The sequence below is a fragment of the Thermobia domestica genome, chromosome 6, assembly GCF_964235325.1.
Source record: "Thermobia domestica chromosome 6, izTheDome1.hap1.1, whole genome shotgun sequence".
Taxonomy (NCBI): domain Eukaryota; kingdom Metazoa; phylum Arthropoda; class Insecta; order Zygentoma; family Lepismatidae; genus Thermobia; species Thermobia domestica.
In genome coordinates, this window is record NC_137459.1 from 247,098,880 (window position 1) to 247,126,815 (window position 27,936).

The 27,936-nt window shown below is 35.5% G+C and overlaps 1 protein-coding gene across 1 annotated transcript; it reads left to right on the top strand.

Annotated features, from left to right (window-relative positions):
- Nucleotides 1-27,742, top strand: LOC145687774 (innexin inx2-like). The gene is made up of 2 exons (XM_081761212.1): nt 1-134; nt 26,496-27,742. The coding sequence occupies exon 2, from the start codon at nt 26,513-26,515 to the stop codon at nt 27,593-27,595; it is 1,083 nt and encodes a 360-aa protein (XP_081617338.1). The 5' UTR covers nt 1-134; nt 26,496-26,512; the 3' UTR covers nt 27,596-27,742.
- The last annotated feature ends 194 nt before the right edge of the window (nt 27,743-27,936 follow it).

Genomic DNA, 27,936 nt, shown 5'->3' on the forward strand with positions numbered 1-27,936 from the left:
ACTCTTGTTTCGTCCTGGGCGTCTGAGAAAGTTGTTGGTCAGTTTACATGTGATTGATGATTTGTGTCAAGTAGAAGTGTGGATAAAGATTCATCGTTTGCTGGCCCTACAAGGATATCCAAGCAGAAAGTGTTGTAAGATTAATTATATAAAGATACGAATTAGCATAATCTTCACAGTTATTGTATTATCGGAAAATTGAACTTTAATGTTGTTTGCCATGACTTGCATGTTCCTCTCGCTGCCTTTCATGTTTGATTAACTTTATTTCTTTCTAACATTCTTCAATTTTATTTTGTTTATTCTTAACTGCATACTTTATATTTTGGGGGACATTTTTGATTACTATTGATATAGTAAGAAATGTACATTTGATAATAGTTTGTAAAATTGCATTGTCTTATGAATTGAAAAGCTCGGAGAAAGTTATGTTCAGAAATATGAAAAGTTTGTGCCAAGAAATGATAAATTAACACGCGTAAATTTTCCAGAAATGGATTACAGCAAATGTGTTTTCACATGTTCCGTTAGTATCGAAGGGCCACGAATCCTAAATTTGACTTTTTTCCATTTTCTATTCTTTTTTCTATTCAGGGATTGTTTTTATTGAAAGAAAGAGAGGAAAACTTAATAGTGAAAATGAGAGTTATTTACTTTGCATATTCTCCCCTTGAGCACTTCAGTTGAGGAATTTGATACAATAAGGGCGTAAGTCTGAAACATGCAGTTGAAGAAAAACGATGTTGAAAATTTAAGTTTTTTTTTATTTTTTTTTTTACATAAAACAATGTAATATGCAGCATTTTATTCCGATATTGAATTGAAATGTTACCAGGAGGCTAAACAGCATGGCAAAAGCCAGTCGCTTACGCCCTTATTACATCAAACTCCTTAATTGCATTTGCGTTGTTTTCTTGTCAAGTTGTTATAGAAGTTGGTATAACAGGTTTCACTAGATTTAGGATTGTGGTTATATAGTTTTGTTTTAAGTTTCTTTGAAAGTAATGTATGTGTAACACATGGAAATGTCTAGTTTGTAGTTATATTTTATTATTTCCTCAAAGATTCAAAGCTTATGTCGCGTTAAACCATATTGAAAATTAAATTAAAACAAAAATGAGTTAGGTGAGTTAAATAGCAAACCAAACAATAAATATTGTTATCTAGTAATTCCAAAATTAAAATTCTGGAATACCAAAATTGAAAAGCATATAGAAAGTGTAGAATATATATACTGTAATAGAAATATACTGTAATAGTAATGAATATAACAAAACAACAACTCAGCACTCTACAAATATATATTTGTAGAGTGTTGAGTTGCTGTTTTGTTTTATTCATTACTATTACAGTATATTTCTATATTACTTTCATTCAAAGATATATATTCAACATATATACTTCTTCAACACTGACAATTTCCATTCTTTATAGTAAATTTGCGTTCAACTTTATTTAATTTTTCGTTACTTTTTTTTTTTTTTTTTTTTTTTGAGCATTGAATAATTGACCGGATTCACAGTTTTACTAAGTGTGTCAGGAACTTTGCGCATCTCGCGAACAATTTATTCATTTTCTTGTCTACTGAAGTATCACGTCCCTTTTCAGCGCTGAGGCTGTATGAGACGTAAACCTACACTTTAAGGTGAATTCCGAATCACAATAATGCATTCGGTGCTCTCCAACCGGGAGTTTGACCCGGAACCACATGCTTACTAGCTGCTAAACCAATGTGGCAGGCTGCGTCTCACGGACAGCCAGTCCTGGTAATGTTGAGTTCATTCTTTTTATGAACCTAATCATAAATTCAAGATCATAAAAAAGATTAGCGTTCTTTTTTTTCATTTCTTTTATTTGATAACGACTAAAGGGGTTTCGAATAGAGCTTTTACAAGTAAAATAGAGCTAAACTTTGCTTATAGCGCTATGAATCACTCAGAGACCAGTAATCAGTCTTCATTTAACCATTCTTCAAAAGCGAAATTTAATATAAATAAATAAATAAATAAATAAAGAGAGGAAAGAAAATAATACATTCTAGGTCAATGGAGCAACAAAATTCCAAACAAATAATACATTTATGCCTATATGTTACGCTTATCCCCTTGCACTAAAATGACGAGTCTAGCTCGTCATGGTCTCTCGGTGACAAATCGCACAACGACGAGCTACACTCGTCATAAAATTTAAACTATCGTAGCATCACGTACGGTTACTATATTGATGTTTTGAAAGCATATAATGATACAACATCTATAATACACTTTTATAACTAGTACTTCAATTATCAGAATTCAGAAAATAAATCGTAGTGGAACAGTGACGACGACGCTATAGAGGGGGCAAGGGGGCGAGCGCCCCCTAGTAGCTACTTCTGCCCCCCAGACTCCTGCAATCTTTAAATATTCTACATGTAGTATTTTATATCAGTATCATAACCAATCTCATTGTCAAATTGTAATCTACTTTCCATGCATTTACTATGTGGCAGATTAGTCCTCAAGCTTTCTTCTTTGAGCGTCTGGGTATGCACGCATATTTCTGTTTTCTAATTTAGCGCCTTTTGAGGTAAATTTTAGTTATACTTCTTTCTTATGATTTTTAATTACTATGCCTAGCGAAAAATAGTAGATTTGGTCGATTTGTTTTCTTCTCATTGGATCAACTTCGATTGAAAACAAAAGAAAGGTAAAACCAGTTACGTAACTTGTTTGTATTTATCCAGGTTTGAAGTTTTCAGTTTCATATTTTGTTTAGGGATGCGCACGAGACGAGTCGAGGCAGGATTTTCCTGACAAAATTCTAGTCGAGACACGGCTCTTCCAATAGAAAAACATACATTTTTCGAGTCGAGACATCACTTTTACAACACATTTTCGAGACGAGACAGCCACAAATCTTGTCTCGTCCGCATCCCTAATTTTGTTATATTTAAAGGTTCTATACTTCATTTTTCTGAAACACTATTCTCGGCTTTCAATATTCAGAGAATGTGCTTATATCAGCTTAGTTTGCCACTACCAGGGCTTAATTATTTGAAGGGGATAAAAAGAGTTGTGTTTTCCCTTCCTGAAAATGATAATAATAAATTTATGGAATTAAATTCATTCCCAATAAAACGTATTGTCCGACTGCTGATCTTTAGTTATTAATTGGTTTATACTAGTGCTCCCTTACTTATTTTGTTTCAAAGTACTGACGCGACGTTGACCATATTGACTAGGAACTGCTGAAAAATTCGTAGCCCAACCCAGAAGGAGTGCACGCGGAATAGTGAAGTTCTACTTCTTCTACACTTCCCCCGAGATTCAATATACTACCTTGTACAGCGCTCCAATTTTTGCAGAAAAGTTAAAAAATCTGAAGATTTCCTCGCACCACTGTTCGTAGCACTACCCCAATCAGATCTAAAATGGCGTCCTTTCAAGTGTTATTTAAGTTTGGGAAATAAGTACACGTAATAGTTAGACGGAGCTAAATCTGCGGAATAAGAATGATTATCTAGACATTGAAATCCTAGATTATGCAATGTCAGTTGTGTTCGCAGGGGCTTGATGGACAGGTATAATCTCCTGAAGGAACACAATTCCTTTCTTTTCATTTTCCGCGGCGTTGAAATTTGAATTTTTCTTTCAGTTTTGTAAGTAATGTAGAGATTCTGGATTAAATATCTGACCGTTGCGGAGGTAGTCTATGAGTACCACTCCATACTTATCCCAGAAGAATGTTGCAAACAGTTTCTCTACCTACTTCTGTGTCTTGAACTTCTTGAGGCGATAGAGAAATGTGTGCTACTACTCCATTGACTGTTGTTTCGATTTAGGATCCTAGTGGTACAACCATATTTCATCTATGGTTACTATTCGTGAGCGAAATTGATCAGCATTACCGTCAAATTAGAAGTAGACTTCTCTTAATGCCGTCACTCTTTTATTCTCCTGACAGATTTTTTGGGAACCCATTATGTTGAGAACTTGAGCATACTTAAGCAATTCTGAATTATGCTACCGACGAGTTTCAAAGAAATGCCCAGAATCTCTGACAAAAAATTTGCTGAGAAGGTAAAAACTGAGAAAGCGGGGTGCAGCCAGACCTCAGACTATAATAAGTATATCGTGAGTTTACTATACACTTTAAAAACTATATCAATAATAGCTTAAATTATTTTTGTAACTCAAAAACTGGGTGGCCTCCGACTATATCCACCACTGGCTGAAATGCTGCAATTTTCAAGAATAATGTCACAAATTGTATCCATGATTTCGGGAAGAGTCATTGCTTTTAATCATCCTGGATGTAAAGGATAATTTGTTGAGAAATCGCCACGTTTATACTAAGTCACTTATGTACTTCTTCACTATTGTATATAACGGAGGAGAGTCCCGTGGTGTTTCACTGATTTCCTAATTAATTTACTTCGGTGACTTTCCTTGGTGGAATAAAAATGTTATAACAGTTAGAATCTGGATGTTCGTGAAATTATCTGTTTGGGCACACACAACTTCAGAGGCCTGAGAAACAATAAGAATTTCATTATTAATATGAAAATTTGTATTTGTACATACAGAGATATGTTTTTCTAAACTACGGTTTCATGTTTCTACCGTGTACCTACACTTCTTCTGGATTGGACTACATTTTCATCAGCTCCTCGTAAATTCTCTCTCTCTCTCCCTCCCTCCCTCTCTCTCTCTCTCTCTCTCTCTCTCTATATATATATATATATATATATATATATATATATACAGAGAGAGAGAGAGATAAGATGTATACGTAGGATATAGTACTAGACGAATGTGTTACTTGTATTATACGCGAAAGTAATTCAATTTATGTTTAGGCTTCAAAAGCTTCATTGAAAAATATTTCATGTGCAGACCTTATTTATTTGCTAGTTGCAAATTTTACTTGAAATAAGTTTAATTTATAATCATATAGGTCTAATATGAAAACAGCAACGAAATTACATAATGTAATGTAAAATAAGTCAAACGTAATAAATTTGGCTTTTTTGGCATGGCAAATAGTCGCCCCCCGAAAATGTATCTGCACCTTCTTTACCCCCCTAAGAACTTAAAGCTGGAGTCGTCACTGTAGTGGAAGGGGTTAAATTTAGTGACAACTGTAAATATGTTTTTTTTTTAAAGCAAATTTTAAAATTAAGCTCTCTGTAACAAATATGGCTGTTGCGTTGCTTCTTGAAACTAAATCCGTTTGTGCAAATTAAGATAACTGAACGGCTTGGGGAAACATATAGTATGTCAAATTTTCCGAAATTAAACTACCTACATGCTATTCTGTGTTTCAATGTCAACCCACTCGACCTAATGCTTCAATTTCACCGGAAGTGACGCATACCATTATGTTCACCCCAGCCGCTCAAGTATGTAATTACATCTTCTCCGTGAATTTTCTCGAGGTACTTACGTTTCCTCTCACACTATCATTCCACCAATTCTTCCATCATGATTCATTGGTCTTAATCAACATCTCCCTTGGGCTAAAGGGCATAATAATGACAACTAAATAATTCATTTGAAATATATAATGAATTACTTTATCAGTTTAGTTCTTTCTCTCTTTTTTCTTAACCTATATGCAGATACAGTAAAAAGATAGCGCGGATTTATGCAGGATTTGGTTAGGGAGGTTTAGCATTTTCTTGCATCATTATGTCCACTGTAAAGTACAACAAAGTGGCGTAAGGGACATTTTATAAAATTTTGAGTTTGGTGGAACTACATTTATTATAGTTCCTTCAATCCGTTTACTTACGTATATATACGTTGGTTGAGTTTAGCATTGTTTCAGCACTGGAGCTATATGGGAATAGACGTAGAGCTTAAAGTACTTAGAGTTCCCACCGTCTGGAATCGAACTCGAGACTCTCAAGCCGAATGCGCCACACAACCACGAGCGGGTCCCTTCTTGCATCTATGTAATTAAAAATGAATAGAATGTTTGAGACTTAACTTCTCCTAGACTGCCACATTGATTTTGATAATTTTTCGATGATTGGACACTGGCCTAGTTTAGGTTTTTTGCACATTTCTCGCAAGGGAGAAAAGAAATGAGAAGGGAGTGGCATGTAAAAGTAATCGAAATTGACCGGTATTATTGTCCAATCCACAGTTTCCGAGTTCGCATAGATGAACAGTGAAATTCTCAATTACGATCAAATCTAAATCCATCCCTTATTATCTTGGGGTTGAGTGGTTGGGGTTCCCCTTATTATCTTGTATAAAAGGATTAATATTACTCTCCGGTCCTTGATTATCTGTGTTGCTGAGATGAATAGTGACAGTCCTGACGTCATTTAAGTTCAAATTCATCCATCAAGTTTATCCAAAGGGTGTAAGTTTTCAAATAATTTCTATAATCCTATTCTCCCCGTGTGATAACCAGTAGTGTCGTTTCAAATTGAGCCGGCTTGCGGGTGGGGGATGACAGATTGTCACTGACATGAGTTTCACATTTATTGTGTATATTTGTATGCAATTTGTTAAAAAAGCATGTGTTTCTCAAATTCATTCTGGTAGTAGTAAAATAAAACAACACTTGTTAGGAAACATTTTACAATTTCAAAGTAAAGTACAATTACAAACATTTTACAAATTTACAATTACAGTTATTGGCACCTATGTTCCAAGGGTTATTCACTTGCATAACATTACAGTGTGAGCCTAACTCAAAATCCTCTTTTTAGTACTAATTTATTTCAGCTGAATAGAATTATTATAGGGTCTACTGCTGTTATTCAGGTATTTAGGATGTTTTGCATTTAGACGAATTACATCACTTAAATGGACAATTTAAATGAAAACATTTTAATTATTCCATAATGCTTTGTTTAACCTTAGTCGCAAAGAACGACCAACTAATGTTAATCATCTCTCAGACTTTAAATGGCAACATTAGTGGACTATTTTGTCCGTCTTTTGAAGTCGGTGCGGAAGGGGAGCACCCACAAGGGGTTCCACAGGGTCCGGACACCCCGAAAACTTTCTAATTCAACATACATTTCTACACATTTTTTTTTTAAATGTACTTGTTTAATAGGGAAATGATTGATGCATGAAAATGTGATCTTATACTTCATCTGTACTTTTATAAAAAACATCTAGTTCTATCATTCTTTTCTGAGAATATAGGTGGGAGTATTTTGCAATTACTTATTGGATACAGAATAATCTACTATTTAAATTATTATCTTGGCTAGTAAGATCAAGATGTGTACCATACGTGAGGCACGTTGTTAACACATGTTATACAGGTGGTGTTCATGAAGATGTACTTCAGAAGGGTTCTTCGTACTTGTTGAGGGAAGAGATCTTTGGACAGACCTAGAAGGTTGGCTGATTTAGAATTTAGCACCATGTTCAGCATTGAGCTATGTAAGACGTGGACCTTCAGTTTAACGTGGGATCCAAAGTACAGGAGCTCCTACCGAAAATCAAATCCCGTTCCGAAGGCACGTACGCTAACATGTAATCAACAGGATGTTTAGATCTAGGATCTCAGGGGTCAGTAATAACAAGAAACAATGGATTAGCTTCCTGTAGGATGTCATCACATCTAGAAGCTTTGTTTCTTTGGCGATGAAACTTCCGGTTTCTTACGCTAACCAGTGACTCTGCTCATATTTGAGGGGGGGGGAACTTGATATAAATAACTATTACATTCATACTGGCTTAAATCATTTTACCGTATAAAATACAAATGGAATAAAAACGAAGGAGTTATAAATCGTATTTACGTGTACATCTTTAAAATGCGATAAAAAAGTCATTTCTCCCGATAACTTACATTAAAAAGAAAAAAAAACATTTGATTTTGATGCAATATGTCATTTGTTTTCTTTGAGACTTCCTAATTACCCTCATTGTCTATCAAAATTTGTCAATAATAAAAAATCTTACATTTGCTGTATTTATGACACTTACTGAGATAACTAAATAGATGATTGGTTTAGAAAAAAAATGAAATGGTATTTAAAAAATAAATTTCCAGAGTATGCTCCTTAGGCTAAATGAGACGGATGTGTGATGAAAGCGAATGAGTGAAAGAATTAGTGAAGGAATGAAAGTGCTGGAGAGAACGGGAGAAGTCCGAGAAAACCCATGAACACATTTGTCTACCACAAACTAATTTCGTTTGGGATCAAACCAGGGACGCCAGCACCAGAGCTGAAAAGACTACCACTTTTTTTTTTTTAATTCACCCAATTGTGATATTTATCTTCATGGTAATATAAATTATCTTTGTTCAATATTCTACTTTGATCCGGTACCACATGGACACAAAGACATATACTTCTAGAACAGTTAAAGACGCTTATGCTCTGCAGTGGGATCTGAACTCACGATGAATTGCGCCTCGTGATCCAAAGTCAAATGTGCGGGACCACTCAGCTATTAATACTGGCTTCCCCTGATTCACCATGTGCTATGGTAGGTTTGAAGTTCATTTCAGCAAAGATGTTATGTGAGGCGTGGATCTACAGCCCCACGTATCGTAGTCACTAACGCTCTTGCCTTTGGTATGAGCGATCCTGGGTTGGATTTCCGTAGCAATATTCGTTTGAAAAGACTATTATTGTATAACAGCCTTTTCAGGCCACCCATTTTAAAAGAGAGTTTCCTTACTCACGCCAGGCAAATAGTGAAATGGTATCTGACATACAGATCGCAGGCCACTTCCTTCCTTTCCCATTCCTTTCTTCTTTCACTTTCCCAGATCTGCTCGCCGAGGAACTTCATCCCCCATACTTAATATAAATAAAACTTGATCCTAGTTCCTTAAAATAGAAGCGTTGTGATTTAGGGAGAATGTTCCGTATTTTCGAACAGTTTTCTACGCTGCTGTTTGATAGTGAAGAACTCCTGCACGAGACACGAGAAGAGACGTGACTTTTTTGACGAGACACGAGACGAGACGAGACGAGACACCTCGTAAAATATCTCGTCTCGTCTCGTGTCTTGAAAATGCAAACGCTGGCGGGAAAGGCCAAGATTGAAGTTGCCAGACGTGTGTCAAGTTAGCATACACACATTTAGCCAACACGACCAAAAGTAAACAATCGTTAGTGCTGATTAGTGCTAGCTTCCCAACATTAGTGCTGCTATACTTAAAAAAATAGAGCGACTTTTTTTGTTGTATGCCAACTTGACGTCAAGTTAGCATACGCATATGCAAAAATTAAAGAACTCACGGAAGTAACTATACCAATCGTTAGTGCTGGTTAGTGCTAGATTCTCAACTTTAGTGATGCTATACTTAAAAAATAGAGCGACTTTTATGTTGTATTCTAACTTGACGTCAAGTTAGCATATGCATAAGCAAAAATTAAATCACTAACAAAAGTAACTATACCAATTGTTAGTGCTACGTTAGTGCTAGTTAGTGCTAGATTTCCAACGTTACTGCTGCTATTCTTGAAAAAATAGAACGACTTTTTAGCAAAATTGACTGTACCAACCGTAAGTGCGAATACGAATATGATACTCTCTAACTTGACAAGAAAGTTACTTTTTTGGTAATTGAAATTTTAAAAAAATAATATTTTTATTCGTTTGTTAACAATGTTTTTTTTTCATTTATTAAATCTAATTGTTGAAACAATGCTTTTATAATATAATCTTATTATTGTCAAATTTCTAATGTTGCAAATTTGTATGAGGCCGTGGGTTAGATTATAACAATATTTGATTGTTAAATTTTAAACGTAAAAAAATAGGCAAAAGTCTCTTTGTTTGTGATTATAAAAAATGTTAATTAAATATTTATAAGTATGACATATTTAGAAGTATGTTATTTATAAGTTATATCAAAGCTAATAGTAATAGTATCATAACCTAAATAAATTAAGTTGGCTCATACAAAGGCGATAGTTTTAGCATAAAATCAGTATTTTGAAAAAAAAATCCGTTTTTGGTTGCTTTATTAATGGTGGACAGATTTACCACGCATCTATCATAAAGCTTGCATAACGGTTTTGTATTGGTGTGAACGGAACGTTTTATAATGATTGAAACAGTCCGACGCGATAATTTGGAGAACGATTATCACGAATCTAAACCTTATTTTTCTACGTTCGTGAATCTTCCCCCACCACATAACGAACTAAAGATAAAATTAGTGTCAATCGTTAGTGCTTCTTAGTGCACCAATCTCTAATATTAGTGCTTCATTAGTGTAGGTGCTATAAGTAAAAAAAACTTTGGGGGTCAATTTCACGCTGCTTCGCACTTCAAGCACTAACGAAAACTTTAATACCATTCGTTAGTGAATCGTTAGTGCTTCTTAGTGCATCAACCCATAACGTTAGTGCTGTATTAGTGTAGACTTTAGAACCAAAACAATGGTATACGCTGCCCCCACTTCAAGCACTAACGAATAAATTACTGCCATTTGTTAGTGAATAGTTAGTGTTTCTAGAAAACACTAAGGGCCTTATGCAGAGTCGTTTTGATGCGGGATTAGAGGCACACTAAAAAGTTCGACTAACATATGTTCCCTGCAGTAGTCAGAATTTTAGTATGACGCTAATCATATCGTCAAAACGACTCTGCATAAGGCGGTAATAGTTTTGTTAGTGCTTCACTATTAGTGTAGATTATCAAATTATATCACGAAACTCCCATAAGAAATACATGGAGATTTTTTCATTGGGTCAAATTCCCACCAAATTGAAAAGGAGTAATAATATCTTCTACTGCAACTAACATTACTGCTTCTTGTCGTGAATGCTTTTGTGGGGAGGGACTAGCGTGTAGTTAGCTTCCCCTAAGTTTGTTCTTCCAGCGTCCATATGACGCACTAATGTTGGGAGTTCTGCAATAAGGCCCACTAATGTAATAGTAACCATTACACTATATATGGTCATTAATGTTTAGAAATTTGGCGGGAATTTTACAAAATTGAAAATGCCACGTGTCGAAATTTAGACCCTCACGCATCTCAAATACTACCAAAACTTTTCACATGGTTAGTGCCTCGTTGGTGCACATTAGTGCACTAAACACTATCGTTAATGCTATAATAGTTTAGGAGTGTCAGTGAATAACTCTCGTGGGACTAAATTGAAATTCATCGAACTCTACAATAATTATCCTACAAAAGTGGAATAAATGCCAAAAGTTGGTGCATTGTTATTGCTTCCCGAAACACTGTCGTTAGGGCTATCATAGTTTAGAAGTTATAAGTTAATAATACTCAGAGCTAAATTTAATTTTAACCAATTTTACAAAAATTGTCCCACAAACGTGGAATAAATGTCAAAGGTTAATGCATCGTTAGTGCTCCGAAAGACATTAACGTTAGCGCTATCGTAGTTTAGGAGTTATTAATGAATATTTCTTGGGGGGCTAACTTTAGATCTTTCAATTTTGATACAATTTTACACTAATTGTCAGACAGAAATGAGACAAAACCAGCAGTTAGTGCTCCATAAACAAAGCACTAACGTTAGTGGTGTCATAATTTAGGAGTTATTAATGAATAACTTGTGCGAGGCTAAATTTAAATTTATCAAATTTTACAATAAGTATTCATCAAAAGGTAGGACAATCGCTAAAGATTAGTGCTTTGTTAGTGCTCAACAAATGCTAAGCACTGACGGTAGAGCTATCATAGTTTAGGAGTTATTAGTGAATAACTAGGAGGGAACTCAATTAAAATTTATCGAATTTTACACTAATTGGGTAAAAGTTGAAAAACGTGAAGTTAGCCCTGCCGAGTTATTACCAACAATACACTGACCACTGAGTTAGCCTTGCATCAGTTATTCATTAAAAACTCCCAAACTACGATAGACTGACGTTAGAGCTTAGATATCACTAATCTTAGAGCTTTTTGGAGTAGTAACAATTATATTTAATAAATGAAATAATCATTTATAACAAACTAACATTTTTTTTTTTAAATTTCACCTACCAAAAAGCAATTTACTAGTCAAGTTAGAGAATATCAGATTCGTATTCGCACTTACGGTTGGTATAGCTAATTTTCCTAAAAAAGTCGCTCTATTTTTTTAAGAATAGTAGCACTAAGGTTTGGAAGCTAGCACTAACCAGCACTATCGTAGCACTAACGATTGGTATAGTTACTTTCTTTAGTGCTTTAATTTTTGTATAGGGTATGCTAACTTGACATCAAGTTGGCATACAACAAAAAAGTCGCTATATTTTCTTAAGTATAGCAGCACTAACGTTGAGAAGCTAGCAATAACCAGCACTAACATAGCACTAACGATTGGTATAGTACTTTCGTTAGTGCTTTAAATTTTGCATATGCGTATGCTAACTTGACTTCAAGTTGGCATACAACAAAAAAGTCGCTCTATTTTTTTAAAATATAGCAGCACTAACGTTGGGAAGCTAGCACTAACCACCACTAACGTAGCAAACGATTGTATACTTTTGGTCGTGTTGGATAATTGTGTGTATGCTAACTTGACACACGTAGTTACAAATCTAACTTACAAACGTAATGATTTAGAACGTTTCATGTTAAACATATAATAGCTAGATATATAAGGAAAACATTTGTGCGAGTGCATTAGTAAACATTCAGTATAACCATAGTAATTGAAATATAAACTTTGGTGCAAAGTAACCTCATAGGTGGAGATACTTTGCACAACATACAAAAAAGTATGTTCAACATACGAACATAATGTTTCTGTGCAATGTTTTCAATTCAGCATTTATACATTTTGCTCCCTACACAAAACAGCATGCAGCCTACAAATATTGATATTACAATGATGGTACTGGTACCAGTACTTGATATGAATTATCGATATTTGTAAAGAAAATTATGTATTTTATGGTACCGGCACAGGAACCACATTCTGATAGTTTAGCATATGTCCCACAAAAATGAAAACTCATGAACAAAAAAAAAAAAAAAAAAAAAAAAAAAAATCCCGCGAACTAATTTGCCTTGGTTGCTCTTTATGTCCGGCAATATAATCCCAAACATAATCAGAGGAATATTTATGGGGTTTAGAACTTCCAAGCTGAAGCCCACCCGTGCAGGATTTTTTTTAAAAAATCTAATGTTAGTCATTCATATGTGTATAAGCTTCAACCCCCTCCCAAATGTCTAGTGATTTCTAAAAAAAAAAAAAATAAATAAATAAATAAAATAAATAAGCTTTTATGAGCGAACTGACTTTCTGGATCCGCCACTGTTAGTAATTTATTTCCCAACAAGAAATCCATTCCGGCATCTACCTAAATAGGAAATTTACCGAAAGGCAGGAGGTACCAGCAGTAGTACTTTCCCATCTAAGTCCCAAAGTCCGGTCCAAACTAACCTTGATTAGAGGGTGAAATCGCCTTTTCCCAGTTTTTTTCTCTCTCTCTTTTTTTTTTCTTTTGTGTGAATTTAAAACGTTTCATACTTCAATTTCAACTATTGCATCGAAGTCCCATTATGCACAGTAGTATTCTATGACACTCAGCGGCGTAGCGAGCATTACAAGATTGGGGGGGATGAAACTTGAAATTGCCAAGTCTTGATTTTAAAAATGCCAAGTCTTGGTAATATATATATATATATATATATATATATATATATATATATATATATATATATATATATATATATATATATATATATATAAGTGTTTCGAAAATCTTAGTCTCACTTTTACCAACCCTGCGGAAAACTTCACAGCAACCTTATTTTCATATTCGCCCCCTTCCGTGCCCCGCGCCAGTCAGTCCTCACCAGAAATGTGGAGAGTTTTTTTCTCTTCTGTCCTCCAGTCTCCTCCCACTTCGATTTCATAATTTCGCACTCTGATGAAAATTATTAAATACCGGCAAGAAAAATACTAATATATAACCTCCCTTTTAGGCGCCCCTCCAACCACAAGCCCGGGACACGTGCCTCGCTTGCTCCCTCATGAGCTACATAAGTAACATACAATGATTACGTAATGCTTTGACTTATAAATATTATAAAGAAAGGAAGAATTGCAATTTTTGTTTTACTTTCCGAAAGAACCAACTACGTGATTAAAAATAAAGTAGGAAAAGCAACACATTTGTATGAAAATGAAGTGAAACACACACCGGTCTATGCTTTCACCCAGCAGACGTATTGTTTGGCCCCCCAAAATGTGACTTTTATAATCATGCACTTTTGTTCATAGCGGAAGAGACAACGACTTGACTCATCCATTGTAGCTTTCGTCCATCGAACAACATTTCCAGAAACCTACTGTGCCCCCCTGTGCCCTGGCATGGAAAATCAGCAACCGGGGCGAGAGTATACGACGGCGTCCTCGTACAAATGAGTTAGGGCGACAGATCATCCGCGAAGCGACACCATGGCGCGAAGCGTAAGAAAATTTTCAAAAATAAACCCTGCTTTTCCTTGATTTTGAACACCTTTCATTACTTTTTTCCTTCCATTTTATATATGTGCCCATATATTTTCCTAACATGGCCATTTCCTAAAGCAGAAAGAGGATTTAAGTACATACTAGTAATATTCCAAGTAATTTTTCCTGTCTCTCTTTTTCTTTCATTCTCTTTTTTTCATTTCTTCCCCAATTTTGCGCCCCCTTTCTTCGGCGCCTGGAGCTATCGCCCTCCGTTATGCAAGGCACTGATGATAGCATTCCCAAAACACACTTTTGTTCAGTTCTCCCTACTCGGAAAGCCCTGTAAATAGAAAGTCTTTCTGCAAAACAGAACTGAAATAAACTATTCTTGTCCTCTATATTAATATGATCACCTTTTGTTTCAAAGCGAAAGGTTTATTCACACACAAAGCATACACGGTCACACAATACAAAGTATATTCACTCTGGTATCAAAATCTACTTCCCTTTGACACTTTACTATTAGAAAAAACTCTTAAATTTATCAAATTCACATATTATACATAGTAAAAGGTTTATACCAATAAACCTGCCATGTTTTTTTTCATGGGAATACGGGACATCTTAGATCCCCTTCCCCCAAAAAACTTTCCAACAAAATCCAATAAACTGTACCTCTGGTTATGAATAACAGTATATTAATAGGCCGCGGTGGCTCAGTGGTATAGCGTTCATTTCTGGTGCACGGGGTCCTTGGTTCGATCCCAGCTCACTTCCAGTGAGCTTTGTAGTGGAAAAACACCGTGTGCGTGGGTTTCTCGGGGTTCTCCCGTTTCCTCCCACTTTCTTCATTCCACCATTTCATTCATTTCTCATCATCACCATCTCCTTTAGATTAGCCGACATTTATTTTTTTCAACAATATAATAGGCGGAAGTTCCCTCAGCTGCAGCTACTTTTCTCTCGACTGAAGATGTTTACAATCCAACTACAATAAAAAATGCCTTAAAAACCTAAGATAATGTCTTATAAAAATGCTTTACAGAAAAAAACAATATGCAAATGGTTCAAATCAGTGATACAATCTATATTCAATATTCTTCGTGTGTTTAGCAATATTTATTTACATGGTAGTATTTGCCAAAATTACCTTTGTCAGTTTAATCTGATGAAAAGTTGATTTTTCTCCTTGTGTCGTGTATAATTGTCAGGACCAGACTTACATATTTCTAAGCCTTGGACCAAGCACAATTCTGTGCCCATAAAATCTCAAAAATATTATAATTCTTGTTACTTTATTTAATGTCTCTCTGAAGAAAAAGTCATTCATCTTTCCTGTGCTTGTACATGTAGAAACACTCAAAGCCATCTTACCTTTTTTCTTTTTTTTTTTTTTTATGTTGGAGAGTGTCCGAGATTCCAAAAGCAGTTACAAATTTTGCTCGCTATCAAGTCGGACAGGGTATTGTGATAACTTGATCAAAATTGTTACATGCTACACTTTATCGTTCATTCACATTATCCCAGCCACTTCATTACGTTTCGAATAAGCTTATATTGATAGGAGAAATGGGATGGAATTAAAATATGGGACATTTTCCTGTCCCGACTAAATTTATTGGGACGCGGTATTCTCGGGCTAAAAATCGGGACTGTCCCGTTTTTTTGCGGGACGAATGCCAGGCTTAATACTAACCAGTCATTGCCTTGTTCTTGTTTTATTAATATCAATTCTTCCAGTCACTACCTGTTGCCTTGTATACGCTCTTGTATCAAATGCTTTTGCGTTAATTCTCTACTTGCCACCGAAACGCCTCTTCTGTCTGTCTTTGCATGCCAACTCTATTCTGCTTTTGTCAGTGGTACAATTCCCGATTTTCATTAAAGATTCTTCAAAATGTTTACGAATATCAAATGAAGAAAAGTGAAGTGTAATCACTTGCAATAAGTAAAGAAACTTTAAACGAATATATCAATTTATTTCAAGATTGGAAACTACACAAAACTTATGCCAAGTCTATAGGAGAACTGATAATAATTTGCAGCAACTGGGTACCTAAGAAAAACCGAATAAGTCAATTGAACAAAACGGCATTCTTCAAATTGCCAACTATGTATTCTAATTTGCCAACTTGTCAAGAGATTGGTAACTTTGGGGGGGAGGCTCCCCCTTCCCCCCCTTAACGACGCCCCTGATGACACTGACTTGACTTTGACGGAAATTCTTGTACGTGATATCTTTCAAGTTTTGTCGGCCTTACCGTGACTGCTTTCCATACCTCTACAACAACAAACCCTCCCGGTAATTAGAGCTGAAGTTAACTGCCAATATTATAGGGCTAGCCAAAATACAGTTAGATGTTCTACCTTACGGTGGCAGTTGAAACTTTCTCTTTACAGTTCATGGGTTTACCGACAGAGGACTGTGCAATTCTTTTCATATTTTGTGCAAAGTAGACCCTGATGTGCAAAGTAACCCCGTCTTAGGGTATCACATTCTTCTCAACTTACCCCTCACCCCCATGTCGATGGAGGATAAAGTTTGACTTAAGTGGGATCAGAAGTGTCACTAGTGATCTCAGCGACCTCGAAAACTATTGACTGAATAGTAATGTTGGTCATTTTTTGTTATTTTTACGTGTCAATGACCAAGACAACTTACCAATGTGCATAGGAAAGAAGGCAGCATATCCGTGATCATAATTAGTGTTGGTATGTTGTTACGTCTGACTCACTGGCTCATACAAATATAAAGCCATTTCGGTTATCTTCTACAAGAAAAGACTTATGTTCACATGAAAAGCATCAAATTTAGAACAACAACGTCCATAAAATCAAGTAAACTGATAAATTTACTGAATAGTAAATTACTGTGAGATATGTTATAACTAGAGCGGAGATCTTTTTGTTGTTGTTGTTGTTGTTGCTCAACAAATGATATATCTCTTCCACAAGGAAGATGTTAGTGAGTAAATCCAAAATAAACACTACAAACTAGTTTTCCCTAACTAGCGGTTAATTGGCGAAAAATTTACTACTAATAATAATAAATCAGAAGTGCTTAACCCTTTAAATGCGAGTTTTCGCACTCCATACTGAGAAAAAAAATCGTGTGTGACATACGTAAAGTCGTATGTTACATTTGTAAATCCTGTAGTTTTTGGACTTAACATTCAGCAAACGTATAACTGAAAACGCATGTTTTATAATACTTTCAGTATAAGTGTTCCATTTATACGTACTTTCCGTATGAAACAATATAGGCGGTCAACACCTCACATAGAAATGGACATATATAACATAGCTGACGATGCTAACATACATGTATGCATGTAATATAACGAAGACTGTTAGATATCAGACATCCTACAACGGCATGATGTAATATCTAAGGGTAGTGCTTATATAGCATATGAATAGCGTATGCTCCGTACTGATTTCTGCAGTAAGCAAGAGGATTCCCAGTATTTGTACAATATACCGCTGTCCGGAGAACGGATTTTTTTCAGTGCATTTTAGAGTATTATGTCGTCACGTAGGTCCAGAACTAAAAGCAATATACATTGTTGTTGTAGTGACTTGTCTATTTTTTTTTCTTGCCCCAAATATCTTCAACATTTATTTGTCGTGACACATACCTCTAATATTATACCTGATTCATTCTAAGGACAGTGGCCCCGCGTAGCGTAGCTAACGCTCTCACCTTTCATACGAGCGATCTCTTGTTCGATTACCGGTAAGAACACTCAGTCGAAAAGGTGTAACAGCTGTTTTTACGCCAGGCATCCTGAATGGGATTTTTGCGGGTTTTCCATATTCACACCCCGCAAATTTAAGGATAGTACCTCACAAAATAGTCCCAGGCCGCTTCCCTCCTTCGTCATTCCTTTGTTCCTCCAATTTCCTGGGGCAGTGTGATTGCCGAAGGATGTTATCCCTCATGTGTAACGAGTTAACATGGCCATATATGCCGAAATCCAGAAATCTAATTCCTAATCCTAGTCATTCTAAAGACAATTACGCATCAATCAAGAACTTAATGTACTTACGATACGAACAGAAGCTTCCTAACTGAAAGCTCGTAATTTCCCTTAAAAAAACAACACATTTGTTAAGTGTAATTAACTAATTTTTCGGTGGGACACGTATTTACTCCCAAATGTTTGAAAAAACATTCACTTCCATGTAACCATTTAAACATTTAATTTGCTGGAAGTTTTTTTTTTTTTTTTAAATTTTATCCGCAAGCTCTTACGACTCTTTTCGCTGGTCTGGTAGCTAGAGTGTTTGCTTTTAGCGCACGTGGTCCAAGGTTAGGTTACTGGTGTGGAAAGATTAAAATGTGGACGCATCATCATCGTCCGGATTCCTCCTTAAACTCTATGTCCACGTTTCGTTGCTGAAAAGCACACTAACTTCAACAAACAAACAAAAACATCAGAGATCTCGAGCTCTAATAGCAATCGTCTTTCCCCGGTTCATTTCTAGAAATATTTGGAAAAGAACAAAATTCTTTGTATTAGGTTAATTTTCCTAGTAAAGAAACCTTTTTTGTTTCGAACACGTGAAAAATGCAAGTTGAGAAATTTCAATATTGCGAATATTACAAAAAGGGGCTCGGAAATAAAACTGTTGCAATTTTTCTTGAAAATTAGTACTCTGCACTTATTTCCTTTATGTGATTTTTAGTCGTTTATTGGTGGAAGTGCATTAGTTACAGAACTTTTACACTTACATACAAATCTACCATCATTTTGATTTGGTGAAGTTTTGTTAGTTTGAACCAAATTACTACTTAAAAGAGCAGAGTAGGCAAATTTCACTAATACTCGTGCATTAAGAACATACAGGGCCTTATGCAGAATCGTTTTGATGCATGATTAGCGTTATACTAAAGGGCTGACTACTGCAGGAAACATATGTTAGTCGAACTTTTTAGTAAGACAATAATCTCCCATCAGACTGACTCTGCATAAGGCCCATAATGACTATTATTTAATATTATAATATAAACTTTTATATAAACTTTATATATATATATATATATATATATACCTAGATAATTTGTCGCATTAGAAAACAGGTATTTATTTATTTCTTCATACAAGATTTTGTACATAAAGATGAAAATTACTATATTTGTAACTTAATAACTCTTGAAACCACCCGACGGACCTCGATAAAATTTTCAATATAGATGAGGTTTGGGGTTGTTTTTTATCATTTCACTTTGAAAGTGTAACTTGGCAGAAAGAGACGGCGGAGATGTATCGAAAATGACAGATGTTAGTGTCGAATGCATTGCTTACGAGTAGTGATGAGCGCAAGAGTCTTGGTCTTGCAGTTTTTGCAAGAGTTTTGCATGCAAGACCAAGAGCAAGACCAGGTATCTCGATGCAAGGCCAAGACCAAGACCAAGGGATGCAAAACCAAGACCAAGACCAAGACCATACCTGCAAGACCAAGATCAAGACCAAGACCAAGACTCTTGCTCAAGAGTCTTGCATAAGTACCGGTACTACTTGAATTCTTTTACGGAATGTTAAAAGGAAGGGGAAAAATCATTACATCTTTCACTTGAATTTCTTGGCTTCAGTAAAAATGCCACTGGAGTGAATGTGTTCCCAGTAGTTTACACAATACGTATGAGTCGAACTGCCCCAATAGCATATACAGTGGCTCACAAAATTGATCGTATACCCTACTAATTTCTAAATATTAACGCATAAAGTCAATGCTTGTCACCAAGTCTACATGTTTGCAGTTATTGAGGCGGAATTGATGTTCATGGGACCCATTTGTATGAATATCGCACCTTCTTGTTCGCCTTGTCTACAGTTGTTGATGGATTCTCCAGATCCATGTACAAAAGACAGTCACAGAATTGATCGTACCCTTGACATTTAGCTCATGTTGAAGGAGGGGGTAGAAACAAACAAAGCTGAAGGAGTGAGTCACTGTACTAGTAGGTTATCCACGTACTTCTACGTATTTGAGGTGAGTGGAGTAAGAACAAATTGCAGTACAAAGGCACCAAAAGGTGAAACTACACACTCTGAACGCAAATTAATTATTAAACTAGCTATGGAGGGCAAATCTCAAAGAACTATAGCAAAAGTAACGGGGAGAACACATTCAACCATCCAGGCAGTTGTGAACAAATTCAAGTACGAGTGCAGGATAAGAAATAAAGTTGGTCGAGGAAGAAAACGTATATTGAGTGAAAGAGACGAACGAAGAATCATTTTAAAAATTAAAAACGATCCTCGTCAGAGTGTACCCAAACTGACAAGAGAAGTGGCATCATCCATTGGGAGACCCCTTTCCACAGAAACAGTGAGAAGAACCCTAAGAAAAGCTGGATTCAATGGCCGAGTTGCTAGGAAGAAGTCCTACATTAACAAGACGAATCAACGCAAAAGGCTTCAATCTGCTCTGGGACACAAACAATGCTCCGAAAACTTTTGGAATAGTGTAATATTTAGTAATGAGAGCAAATGTAACCTGTATAGATCCGACGGGCACAAAATTACTTGGCGAAAACCTAATATAGAGCACTTGACCAACAGTAAAACATGAAGGACGATCAGTCATGCTTTGGAGCTGCATGGCGGCTTCTGGCGTAGGAAATCTGCACTTCATTGAGGGAAAAATGGATAAGTTTGCATATCTCAACATATAGAAGACAAACTTGAAATCTAGTGCAGAAAAATTAAGACTTGGACAGTTTCTACAGATTTCAGCAGGACAACGACCCCAAGCATACCGCTTACATTGTGCGCTCATGGCTATTGTACAACACACCAAAGACTCTTGCAACCCATCCTCTATCACCAGATCTCAATACCATGGAAAATCTATGGTGGGAATTAGAGAGGAATGTGCAGTAGCGCCAACCGAATAACGTGACAGAACTGAAGACGTTTCTGAAAGAAGAATTGGTGAAGATTACCCCTAGTGTCACAAAGATGTTGGTACAATCAATGCCAAACAGACTAACCGAGGTGATAAGAAGAAACAGATTCGCAACTCGTACTGAACTTTCCAAATTTGTAAATGAACAGGGTGTACAAAAAAATTTGTGTCTCCTAAGTTTGTGTATGAAAGTGTTTTGTTTCTACGTTCAATGTCTGATTTTGTGTAAAGAAACGAAATAAATATATTTTGTTTATACGATCTCTTCACATAATATATTTAAGTTTCTTGTAATATAAGATATGTAAAAGAGGTTATTTCTATTCATTTGTCCCACAGTACCAAGTGTACGATCAATTTTGTGAGCCACTGTAGCTACAGTATGTCGTTTCTTGAATCGGTTATTCTGTAGTTATTCGCGTTTTCTGTAGTTATTACTCGTTTTCAAGCCACACAAGTGTCGTCCTGCGCCATGTGAGCCTTTTTGGTGGACAAGCACCGTGTGCGCGATTTTCCTCGGAATTTTCCCGTTTCCTTCTACTCTCTTCATTCCACCACTTCATTCATTTCTCATCGTCACAGTCTCCCTTAGCCTCGGTGCATAAGAGTAGGACGTTAAACTAGATATTTAATTTCATTTCAAAACATATTAGTGATGTTCTTCTTCCAAAGCTAAAGAAAAATGTAGTATTGAACATCAGTAATTCCATACATCATAGATGCCGACTACATGGGTACGGTCTTGGCTTCGAGTCTCAAGCATCCGTTGGAAACTTTTAATGTGTACTCATGAAATTAATATCGAAATAACAATTTCATGACTTTGATAAAAACTTAATGCATGTGACCTCAAGTTTGATTTCATGGATGGATGCTTATTCGTTGAATAATTGTTGGATAATAACTTTTAGCCTCCTTAGGTATACGGCACATCGAGGATTGGACGATATAACATTATACAACACTTAATACTCCATATTCACAAGTGAGAATGATTTTGTACAGTTACTTCAAAGAACTTGGAGTTTTATGCCGTTATTTTGTATTATTTATATAAATTGAGTTTACACAAAAGACAAACAGTTGAGTCGTTTTCAGTTTTCACTCAAATTATTCTAAAGTATTAAGAGGTTTGATTATAATCATTATTATTTTATTTTTCCATCTTTTTTGGCCAATATTGCTAAACGTATCATCATCATCATCATAGCTATTCTGCCATTATTGGCAGGTCACTTGCTGCAACTGAGAAGCGTCGGTGTACGGTGGTCCTCAGCTAGTCTCTTCGTCTTGCCGTAGCAATTTTCTTCTTAATACTTTTCTTCAACTAGTCTCCTTCGCTCTCTCCCTCTCTTTCCTTCCGTCATACTCCCTAGTACGTTCCTCATAATACAGTTCCTCCTCAGCCAATGTCCCAACCAGTTCCTCTTCCTCCTCTTAATTACATCTAAAATTCTTCTTTCCTCCCCATCTGCTACTATTTCTAACATCTCATTCGTTTCCCGTTCAAACCAGCTAATTCTCACCTTTTCTCTCCATGGCCACGTTTAGAAAGCCTCCAATATTTTTTTTTCATCGCTTTTGCGTAATGTCCATGTTTCTGTCCCATAAAGTACATATTGGAATTAGTAAAACAAAATCTCAATATTTAATTGGAAGTTTGTCCAATACAAAGATTAGCTGATCATGGTTGAAAAGAAAAATATCTGACGCCTTGTAGAATATAAAAATAATTTTCAATTCATGGCATTTCAATAATCTGTGCAGTCTTGATTTCCTTTCAAGTGTCTCAGGGGTAGCCTCTTCATTTTGGAAACCAGTGGAGTATTAGATTTGGTAATATATATATATATATATATATATATATATATATATATATATATATATATATATATATATATATATATATATATATATAAGATTACGAAACGTTGTGATTTATCTTATAAGTAGTGAAGCGTGAACATCCATTGAAAAAAAAAGATCATCGCTTATGTTGTATCATCATACTTACACGAAGGTAACCTATATTACATTTAGAAACATATATTGTATTTTCGTTACTATTGGCGCCTTGTAGAATTTGTTATCCCTTATATCCAGAGTACAATTTATCTCTGAAAAGCAGAAGATTTCTTAAAAGCAAGACCAAGACCAAGACTGGGTGTGCAAGACCAAGACCAAGATCAAGACCAAGGATTCCAGTGCAAGACAAAGACCAAGACTCGATGTGCAAGACAAAAACCAAGACTCGATGTGCAAGACAAAGACCTCCCGGGTCTTGGTCTTGGTCTTGCATTTGCTCATCACTATTTATGAGATCACTAAGATGAACAGTGACACTTCAGATGCCACTTAAATCCAAATTCAGCCCCACAACTTGGGGAGGATGAAGCGGGAGACATAAAATGATCTAAAATGGCCGATATTAGTGTCGAATTCATAATATTTGTGGTCCCTAAGTTGATTGGTGACAGTTTTCATACCCCTTATGTCTAAAATGAAACGTCCTCTCCCTGTGCGAAGAACGGGTAGTATGCAAGTCTGTAGCAATAACGAAGGGAAGTTTCACATATTTAGCCTTTTAGTATATTTATCACTGCTCAAATTTACTCACTTGTGCGGTGTGTGTGTGTGTGTGTGCAGTTAAATAAGATCATATATCTTTCTGAGTTGTTCAAAAATATACAAATAATAAAGAGGAATTTTATCAGAAGTCAGAAAACTAAAAAGTAAAATTAAAACCTGTTGCTTTGAGTATTTTTCCTGTTCTTGATATATATTGTATACTTACTGCAGACACGTTACAGCAAGTAGGATTAGCAGCTGGCGAAGAAATAGTTTTTAAATTACATTTTCCACTTTTTTCCAACATTTCCGAACAAAGTATTTTTTTCTAATGGGTTCAAAATTATGAAAATTTTACACATCACAAGAAAGATATCTCTATAAATTGTATATTTGATTTTAACATATTAACTAAAAGGATACTGATCCCGTTATTTTAACACTTCCCTTACATCAAGCGAGAACTTCATTAGATTGTTTAAGATAATTTAAATGTGTCTATATTAATTATTCCAGCTAGGATTATATTTTCGTTTCTTTTGTAGCTCTATTCTGTCACGGTGCTAATTTTAAAGAGTTTGGATGAGTGGCACACATATATTTATTGCCACAAAATTTCCCTATTCTAATACAAGAAATATAGGTATTCATTGATCTTAACTGTAAACTAGTAAATATAAAATAGTTGTCATTTTTAAAAAGCATAATATAGCAAAATAGTCGAAAATTTCAATTTTTCCCAAGCTTTCCGGTTTTTTCCCAATAGTTTTCATTTTAAAAGCATAATGTAGTAAAATATTGAGAAAATTCAAATTTTCCCAAATTTTCCGTTTTCTCCAAGCTCGGGAAAAATAGAAAAACGTTTTTTTTTTAATATTTTTTTTCCAAACTCGAGAAAAAAAATAGTTTTTATGCAAAATTTCCCGTTTTTCTTTTTTTTCTCCAGGCCTTCACAACTAACAGGCCATTGTCAGCTCTTTTTTAACCGTATTAGTGGACACTAACTATAGAAGATAAAACACACGGCTTCTAGACTGTAATATATCTATGAGTAAATAAGTATCTTAAGATATTGACCTTTGGTTTCTTTGAAATAATAATAGAAATAACTATATCCTTTAATTCGATGTCATGTCAGATTCGAATACCGGTAGAAGAAAATTGAGCGCATTATGGTGGTTCGGATTCCAACTTAAACAGTGGGTCCTCGTCTCATAAATATAGCCTCAATGTTGATAAAAGTTAAACTACAACAAACAGACAAACAATACCATGTCAATAAAGTATAACTCTTCTAGGAAGTGACTTGGGTCAGGGTAAAATATTTCCTCAAAACGAACAAGTTCAGAAAAATAAATAAATAAATAAATAAATAAATAAATAAATAAATAAATAAATAAATAAATGACACGTCTAGTCACAAATTCTACTCCCAATGGTAGATAACATTCAATGACAAAACATTTCACGATGACTCACGAATCTTTTAGTATTACTGTAGGAATTATCCATTTTGAAATCATGATTCAATAGTCACGTTTTTATTATAGAATTATAACTATTGATAGGATTCCAAATTGGAAATATATTTTCACTGCAGAAAGTACGGACGAGGGGGTACCGTTGACTTTTAATTACATGGTGAAAAAATTAGGATACATGGATTGTTGTGACTTGTAGTTGTTAACCCTTTCTATGTAGTCACCACCTAGATATATACATTTCTTCCAGCGTTCCTTCACTTTACGAATACCGCCATTGTAGAAGTCTGCACAGTATGCTTTAAACCACTCTTCCACCTCATGAGCGACGTCATGTGTGTCGTCAAAATGGCGACCATGCAACGGATTCTTCATTTGGGGAAACAAGAAAAGTCATTGGATGCGAAGTCTGAGAATAAGGCAAATGGTGCAATACTTGGAAGCCACACGATCTAGCTTTGTCGACAGCAACTTGAGATAAATGAGCTAGTGCTTCTGAAAAGGTGTCATCAAACGAGGAACCCAATGGGTAGATACCTTAGACATGTGAAGTTCGTCATGGCTAATTTCCCACACACTGCCATAACTAAGACCAGTCTCATTCATAATCGTTTGGATTATTATACGTCTGTCTTCGAGGATTAAATACTCCACTTTCTCCAAAGTGGCCGCATCCTTAATCAGGGATGGTGTTATAGGTCTTGGGTCATCTGTGAAGGACATATGACCAGTTTAGAACATACCTTTACACTTTACAATGGTGTTATAAGATGGAAAATTATCGCCATACACACCCTTCCTCTCGTCATGAATTTGTCTGGCATTATCACCCTTCAAGTGCTGCAACTTTATTATACTGCAAGCCTCAATCTTATCCATCTTGCGCTTTGGTCACTTTTTGCACGCCCTATAAAAAATAACAATCATTAGGAGCTAATTTCCTTCACATCATGCACATAAGAACCAGGCACAACATTGACAAAATTTCATCATCATATCTTAATAACTTCCTGGTGATAATTTACGATAACCCTCGTATTTTGAACGTATTCTTAATCAAGTCTGTTTAACGTCCAATCTAATTTGAAATATATAAGTTGTAAAATATTTTTATGTATGTCTTTTCTTGCCTTTATGTACGTGTTATTCAATACAGACTTGTTCTCAAAATTATATGTCTTTTTCATTTGCAGATTGATAAAGATTGGCCATGATTAGTCTGGAGGAATTGTACAATCCCAGTTTTCCCTTTAAGATTGAGACGACCACCGATAATGATATCTTCCGCTTGCACTATCGTCTTACAAGCGGAGTGCTCTGTTTTGTTGCCATTGTACCTCTTGTCATCCTGACCCTGGGATACGGCATTGATTGCGAAGGAGATACCGACATTCCAAGAGAAGTGGTATACGACGTTTTCCGGTTCGAAGCACTAAACACTTTCTTCTATCCTGGATCCGTATTTCCCAACATCAAAGTTCAGATACTTGGAGTCTATGACGTCGGAGATACACCTAGCACTTGGTACTTCTTCAGATGGATGCCGTATATCTTCCTGGCTCTGGCGCTTGTAATTTCTTATCCGTACCTTACATGGAAAGTATGGAGCAACAACAGAGTCTCTCAACTCATGAATCGCATCAAACACGTTCCTATGTCCAACGATTGGATGAATGATGTTGCCAAAGAAGTTGTCGAGAACAGGAGCAAGTTCAGGTTCTACGGATCTGTGTTTTTGGTTTGTCAAATATACAATGTAGCCACAGTTGTAGCCAGCTTCCTTATGATGAATGCCTTCTTAACAAAGGATGGATTGGATGCAAGCAACTGCACTACCAATTGCTCTGTTACTGGTACACAAATCTCTGCTTATAAGTTTTTCCCATCCGTGATGAAATGCGCAATTACCACCGGAAACGTTTCTGGCACATACTTATGTAGTACAGATATTAACGACTTCTATAAGGACATATGCAATGCACTTTGGTTTTGGTTCCTTTCACTGTTCATGATCAGTAGCATTTACCTGATTTTTTCTATTTCACTGTGGTATTCGAAGATTGCTCGTGCTGTCTATTTAGGAAAACGGTTTCATTGCATCGATTATGACGTGGTTCTTGATCTTGCTAATTCCCTCACATACGACGAGTTCATTTTGCTGCTTCTGCTCCGGAATAACATGCATGCAATAATTCGTGAAGAATTCATTTTAGAATTATCGTTTATTATTTTGTCCCCAAATGAAGCTATTCGTAGTTCCGATATCAACAAACAGCGATCAATTGGCCAATAGTTTGAAATAGCAAAACTATTTCTTGAGAATTTGTTCAAAAATTTGAAAATTCTATTGCATTTCTAACATTTTAATGAATAACTTTTATAAGTTTTAAAATAATAGTTTATGTATGATTTTTAAGTGAACGCTCATGTAGAGGTGTTAATTAACACCTAATATGATCACTTTTTAAGCAACATCTTTTGTAGTGATTTTAATTAATATTTTATATATTTGATTATTAGCGAACATCTTTTATACTGATTTTTAAATACAATCCTATGTAACGGTTTGTTAAAATACGCTTATATAGTATTACTTTGTTAATGGGAACAACTTTAAATAGCAGTATTCACCTG

What these genes read in the sequence shown, in the direction of transcription:
- LOC145687774 (XM_081761212.1), top strand. Translation starts at nt 26,513, where the DNA reads ATGATTAGTCTGGAGGAATTGTACAATCCCAGTTTTCCCTTTAAGATT.